Genomic DNA, 6,593 nt, shown 5'->3' on the forward strand with positions numbered 1-6,593 from the left:
ATTTATAAAGTTTTTGTTTTGACTTTATCTTTTGTATAATATTATATTTATTTCAAATGCAGAAACTTTTTTCACATTTTAAAAACAAAATTTTTCAAACATTAACTCTGAAACAAAAAATTATAATTTCAATTTTTAAATTTTCAAGCTTAAATTTTTTAATTTTTCAAGTTTTAAATTTTTTAATTTCTTTTTTTTTAATTTTAATTGAACCATTTCAACCATTTATTTTTTTGATTATTTGATTTTGCATATTTCTAATGGCTATGCATTCTCGCAATAGTAAACACATGTTTTAGACACCAACAGTAAACAGTTATATGAATGTGAATGAGTAGGAAAATCATAAAGATAAGTCAGAACTTTTTTCGTTTTGATTTTTTATTTCGTAAAATAAATTTATTTCGATTTTTTATTTTATAAGACACATTACCGATCATTTCTTTATTAATTAGGTAAAATGTTTAGTTTTTCCCATCAATTTCGACACCTTAAATTACCTTATTAATTTTTAATTTATGCTTAAACTTTAAAAATGATTTACGCTGTAACTGTATTTTTCATTGCATTATAAAAATATAATTTTTTTGTAACCTCTAACAGCATACTTTGATATGCTCACTTTGCGAAACTCTCTGTGCAAATTAAATAAAAAAATTATTCTTTGCTTTTGTTTTGCTATGTATTATATTTTATTCTTGTCATCACTGTTTGAGCAAGTTGACAATTATTTCCAAAACACTACTCAGATTACCAAGTGCTTTAATCGCATTACTTTTCGCACCAACAAATACACGCACACCCACATATGCACAACACACAATAATTTGCTTAAGAATAGCCATATTTTACGGCCCGCCAACTTAAGGCGAAACCAAAAACAACTAAGCCAATGCGACACATTTCCATTCAATTGAATTCACCTGTTGAACAAAACTCAGCAGTAGCAGCGGCAGCAGCAACAACAATAGCAACCCTACCGAAAAGGCTCAGATTGCAAGTTAGCAGCAATAACGGCAACAACAATTGCAACAACATAAACGATGCAAATAAAATGTACAAACGCGTGTGCACTGACGAATTTGGAGCAGCAAGAGAACTAACAACGAACGAGCGAATTACATACTCCGAGCGCAGAGCGCGACAATCAGTAGGCGCAGGTAAACCGAGCTGCGTTCAATCAGCGAACAACAACAACGACAACGACTATAGTCCAAAACACCTACCAACTAGGCGGACGCGTTGAAGTTGGGGCGCAAAACTTGTTTTCACTTCACTGCTGGAGACCTGACTCAAGCGAACAGGCAGCCGAGCAAATACACAAACAACACAAAGCTCAAGCGAGTAACGTAGGCTCCGGATAAACATGACAACGACGACAAAGCTGCGAGCGTATGTAAGTACAATCTTCACTGAGTTCCCTCAATGTGTTTGTTTTTGTTTTTAGTATAATACACGGCGTTTACACGGTAGGCAGCACTCGCGATTCACGTTGACTGGACACAGCAAAAGTTCGTTCAACACTGAATCGTGTCGACTTCGAGAGACAAGTGCAGACTGAACTGGCGTACACACAACACCTGAAAAGTCGGCGGAATGCAATGGCATTGGAATAATGGCAAACAGCACATACGATTGGCAACTTGCATAGATGTGGAACTGGTTATGCGAATGCTTGACGCAGCGGTGAGCACAGGTGAGAAGAGATTGAGACAGAGAAGGATTTTATGTTCTCTGGTTGAAATGTCTGTTGAGTCGTTTGTTGGGCTTGATGTTGGTTGGTTCGCTAGTTAGTTGAATAGTTGGCTGGTTGGCTTTTTGGCCAACTGGTTCGATTATTGGCTGGTAAATTATTTGATTCTTTTTGAATTAACAGGTGCATAGCCGGTGCTCTGTTGCTCTCAATGTTATTTAGTGAGGCAAATTGAAAATATTGTTGCGAGTACATGAGTTGTGAAAGCTAGTTGTAAGTTAACATTCCGCTGTTAAATTAAATGCTAACAGGAAGCGGCAACAGTAGAGAATGTTAACTAAATTTTTTAACATTTTCTAATTACACGTTAGATGTATGTTAACATTCCGCTGCTATATTAAATGCTAACATGAAGCGACAACTGTAAAGAATATGAACTACAATTTTTAACATCTTCTGAATACAGCGTGTTAAAAAATAAAAAATTAAAATACTCTGGTTAATGCAGATAATGTCATTTGATAACATTTTTTACTGTAAATGTTATTCACTAACATTCTCTGTTTATAGAAAGCTGCAGTTGGTAACAGCCCGCTTTTTTTTGTTGCAGAATGTGAATCAATCAAGCTGTTTTACCAGAAAATGTGAATTAAGGGATCACATTTGTGACCCTCTGAAAAATCACTGATTTTCTCGATTTTTTTATTGTTCAAATTAACTAATCAGTCTGATTTTTTTCATAAATAAATATATTCATGACGAATACAAATTATTATTTTTTGTTTATTTATTGGGTGTATAATAGTTATAAAAATGGTTGAAATTACACATGAAAAAGGTCCTGTACGATGTGCACGCTTGCGGCCGCAATTTTGGTCTAAAACGAAAATTTCAAAAAGATTGTTAATCTGTAGGAAAGTCGCTATCGCGCTATGGAAGTTTTGTTTTTTTGTTTTCTTGATAATTGACAAAATGGCGGCGGTTTGAACGAAATGTATCGAATTTTACCCTTTTTTTCTATAGTTTTTCGTAGAAAGAAAATTGGATGATTTAAAAAAATAGTAATGATAAAAGCTTCCATAGCGCGAAATCTTCGCGTTAGAAATCTTCTCTCGCAATTGGAACTAGAAATCTTCAAAACTCTTCCTTAGCGAATGGAACCGTTTTGAAAAACACCATTCTAAGAAAAACGCGTTTAAAGATTGGAGTCACTATGTTCCTTACTCTGTCCCTTTTCTACAAGAAACGCTGGACGATCCCTTATCATTCTCTGTTGAAAATATTATTCTTTAATATACAAGTTAGGACTTCTACCTGTAAGGTAGCATTTCATTGCTGCGTTAAATGCTAACAGGAAGCGACAATAGTAAAGAACGTTAACTATAATTTTTAACATTTTCTGAATACAACGTATTAACGCAAAATAAACATTCTCTGGTTATTCCTTAACATTCTCTGTTTATTAAATGTTACTGTTGTCAAAAGTTCGCTGGTGAATGCGAATCAATTAAGCTGTTATACGAGAGGATGTTAATTAATAAAAATATAAAAATCGATTTTTTATGTCCGACAAATAGTTTTGTAGTATAATTTTTTTTTTATAAAATAAATATAATAAATATAATATATAATAGGTATAAATACTGCATACATACTAATGCTGCTGAGCCGTCTAGACAGTTATGCATAGAAAAGTGCCTTAAACATAATTTTGTATTTGCGTTATCTACTTCTTAGTATTCAAATCCAATATACCGTTGCCGAAAAATGGACAAATTTCGGGATTTTCACTACAGCGGTGGTAACAGTTGCAGTACAAGCCCGGTTTACAATCGCTGCTGCCGCCATATTCACGGCAAAGCTCACCCACACCCTTGCGACATAATGTGCGTGGAAGACAGAATTCAGGGTTAAAGTTTATAGTGAAGCTGCCTATGGAGTGAGGAATGAAATGAAATACCCTTTAAACCTTAAAAAACTTTATACAAAAAAGCTAACTTACCATGTTTGCAATTTTCTGGATACACGCTGTTTGGGCCGCAATTAATGGACGGACCAAATGATTTCCTTTCAAAGTAAAAGTTAAGAAAATAAATTATTAATCATGTAATAGAAAATAGTTTGTAATAACTGTATTATATACGAACAGTGCTTGTGTTCCATTTGTTCGCAAAACCACCACCATAATTAATGTTAAGCTTAGCTTGGTGAACAAACCGATGTGTGTTCGTGCACTTTGATAAGATGCCATTTTCAATATTCTTTCTACTCAATACAACTTTGCTACTTTCATTTGAATAACTCTACGCTTTGCTTTACCTCATTGGCAGTTAATGCTTTCGTTGATTTTTGCTCCATCCTTTTATAGTTCTCTTAAGTGGTATTTACTCAAATCCTTTTCTAATAATTTATGCAATATTCTAATTAATTATTCAAGATATTGAATATGACTTTTGAATGATTAAATCAGCCTTGAATTTTAATCACTAACTATTTCTGTCGGCCATACTTTCATTGTCATCATCTTACCCTTGACCGCTACTTATTGCTCAATGAAGTGTAATGCGTGGATTTCAGCGTAGGCAATGCACAAGTGCTTGCTGTAGGTCAATGTGGTTGTTATATTAATAGAGTTAGGTTAATAGTGCTGGAGAATTTCCATTAAAATGTTATTTATATAGATTAACCATAAAATGGGAAGTTGACATGATAATTACACAATTTAACTCGAGCTAGTGTTTTAAGCTTTATTAAGATATCTGATGTTGGTTGACCCGCCACACATTTACCAACACCAAAACTAATTTCAATATTGATATAATTTACTCAACCAATACCAATTCCAAACTCAATACATATATCAACATAAATTTAATCCAGATATGAATACCAGTATCATTATCAACATCAATACCAATACCAATACAAATTCAAATACCAATACTAATATCAATACCAATGGCAATGTCAATACCAATACCAATATCTATACCAATACCAATAACAATAGCAATGTCAATACCAATACTAATTCCGATACCAATACCAATACCAATACCAATTGCAATGACAATACCAATACCAAAATCAATACCAATATCAATGCCAAGATTAGTTTCAATCCTTATATAATTACCATCACTAATACCAATACCAATTCAATACCTATGCCAAAGAAATGGTATTACCGCTTAATTTAATTATATCAAATTTTCATAAGAAATATTCAAATTACAATCTTAAAATAATTTCTCTCACCATTGCTATGACAGATAAGCGTTGTTGACCATTGATAATTTCATTTTACACCTAAGTGTCTTTGAATGTATAATTAATTAAGTATTTTTTTTATCTGTAATACATTTTAATTAATTCAAATTTGAACACAAAGCCAGAGAGTTAAGACCAATGCCGAGCTATAAAAGGATATTCAAACTCAAAGGAAAGTTATCAAACGCTGCTCCAGTAGTGAAGGAGCAACATCAAGTGCTGCTTTTTCAACTAAGAGGCCAGTATTAAAGACCTGTAATGTATTCAAAGAACAACATGCGGTCATATGTGTGCTGGATAACTAAGTTAAGTTGGCTGCTGGTAGTCATCTTGGTTTCTTTGCAACGTTCCACACAAGGAATGTAAGTAATTTATCGGTGACAATTATTTTACAAAACTTATTTCCTCTACGATTTGAAGCCCTTCTTTTTCACCCAATGATTGTGAGCCTGGAAATTCAGTGGATCCCAGAGAGTGTGCGCATGGTGAGAACACAATTTGCATTGTCTAACTTCGAATATTTAATTGTAAATTTCCAACCTCTAGGCGCCTTCAACTTGAATATGAACCGTACAGATTGCGAGCCTCGCATGGTTTGTTATAGGAATATAGGTGAGCCTTGCCTTGAGCTTGGCGCTAGCAGCAATTGCTTGCCATCTCTGGTTTGTAATTGCTTAAAGTGTAGTGAAGTGCTGAGTGACTTATGCCACAAAAAATTGCCACCGATATTGAACATGTCAAAACGTAGGAGACCAGTTTACTCGGAATATATCTATTAGAATTGGATGCTGCAATACAAAACTTGATAAAGGATTATAAAATATCAAAAATGAATCTAAATTGATATGATATTAAACTTCAGTATTGATATAGTCTTAAGTGTAAGTTGTGCTCTAAGCCGTTAGTAAACTTAAATATGTTCAAAGCATAATTCATGTTAATAAATATGCTTTTAAATTTAAAAAAATATTAATGTCTTTGCCTTCACTAGGTTTCTTACATAACCTAAGCAAGGGATGAATTTCAATGTCAACCTTATATTCATTAACAAAAAGGAAGTATCCTCAGACCAACATCAGAAAGTTCAGAAGCTTATGCTCTATCTATTCCCAGTGAGTCGACCCTTGGCAAACCAATGCCAGTTTTATGCCGGTCTCTGCAATACATAGCGTGGGGGACATGAGCCCGAGGACGTTGCTAATAGCAGAAGGAGATGTATTTTATACTTTACAAGACTAAGACTTTTTATATAAATTTCGGGCAAAAACCCAATCGTCGAAATTTTATTCTAAGTTGGTATGACTGTCAGTGCCAACTGTGTCAAATGTCTCCTCAAAATAATCATTAATGTTTAATATACGAATGCCTTCCCGAACTACATAAAGTGCATTCGGCGATGTTTACGATGAGTTGAATAATTTCACTCATTTCCATTACATTTTGTGTACGGAATTAACTTTTTGGTGCAGCGCGTTCAGAATCTTGGAAAAGGCCTTCAGTGATAATCGAAAAAGCGTTACCGACGAACCACATCCAGGACGGCCATCAACATCACATGATGATCACATCATGAAAATAAAGGTATTGGTGCGTAAGAATCGATGAAAATATTACAACTTTCTCGAAAAAC

At 33.8% G+C, this 6,593-nt stretch overlaps 2 protein-coding genes across 2 annotated transcripts; one reads left to right on the forward strand and one right to left on the reverse strand.

Annotated features, from left to right (window-relative positions):
* Window positions 1-3,378: 3,378 nt before the first annotated feature.
* On the reverse strand, window positions 3,379-4,006 carry LOC120766609. The gene is made up of 3 exons (XM_040092216.1): window positions 3,841-4,006; window positions 3,696-3,760; window positions 3,379-3,625 (listed from the first exon to the last, which is right to left on the reverse strand). The coding sequence occupies exons 1-3, from the start codon at window positions 3,942-3,944 to the stop codon at window positions 3,420-3,422; spliced, it is 375 nt and encodes a 124-aa protein (XP_039948150.1). The 5' UTR covers window positions 3,945-4,006; the 3' UTR covers window positions 3,379-3,419.
* Window positions 4,007-5,162: 1,156 nt separating this feature from the next.
* On the forward strand, window positions 5,163-5,746 carry LOC120766415. Its single transcript, XM_040091868.1, has 3 exons — window positions 5,163-5,325; window positions 5,384-5,448; window positions 5,510-5,746. Exons 1-3 carry the CDS (start codon window positions 5,222-5,224, stop codon window positions 5,740-5,742), a joined length of 402 nt encoding a protein of 133 aa, XP_039947802.1. The 5' UTR covers window positions 5,163-5,221; the 3' UTR covers window positions 5,743-5,746.
* The last annotated feature ends 847 nt before the right edge of the window (window positions 5,747-6,593 follow it).

The sequence above is a fragment of the Bactrocera tryoni genome, chromosome 1 (assembly GCF_016617805.1).
Source record: "Bactrocera tryoni isolate S06 chromosome 1, CSIRO_BtryS06_freeze2, whole genome shotgun sequence".
Classification (NCBI taxonomy): Eukaryota; Metazoa; Arthropoda; class Insecta; order Diptera; family Tephritidae; genus Bactrocera; species Bactrocera tryoni.

Excerpts from the sequence above, each read along its gene's own strand:
- LOC120766415 (XM_040091868.1), top strand. The coding sequence starts at position 5,222 with ATGTATTCAAAGAACAACATGCGGTCATATGTGTGCTGGATAACTAAG. Across the intron at positions 5,326-5,383 it reads CAACGTTCCACACAAGGAAT|CCCTTCTTTTTCACCCAATG; the intron begins GTAAGTAATTTA and ends TACGATTTGAAG. Across the intron at positions 5,449-5,509 it reads TCCCAGAGAGTGTGCGCATG|GCGCCTTCAACTTGAATATG; the intron begins GTGAGAACACAA and ends TCCAACCTCTAG.
- LOC120766609 (XM_040092216.1), bottom strand. The coding sequence starts at position 3,944 with ATGGCATCTTATCAAAGTGCACGAACACACATCGGTTTGTTCACCAAG. Across the intron at positions 3,761-3,840 it reads ACAAATGGAACACAAGCACT|GAAATCATTTGGTCCGTCCA; the intron begins GTTCGTATATAA and ends TTACTTTGAAAG. Across the intron at positions 3,626-3,695 it reads TCCAGAAAATTGCAAACATG|GCAGCTTCACTATAAACTTT; the intron begins GTAAGTTAGCTT and ends CTCACTCCATAG.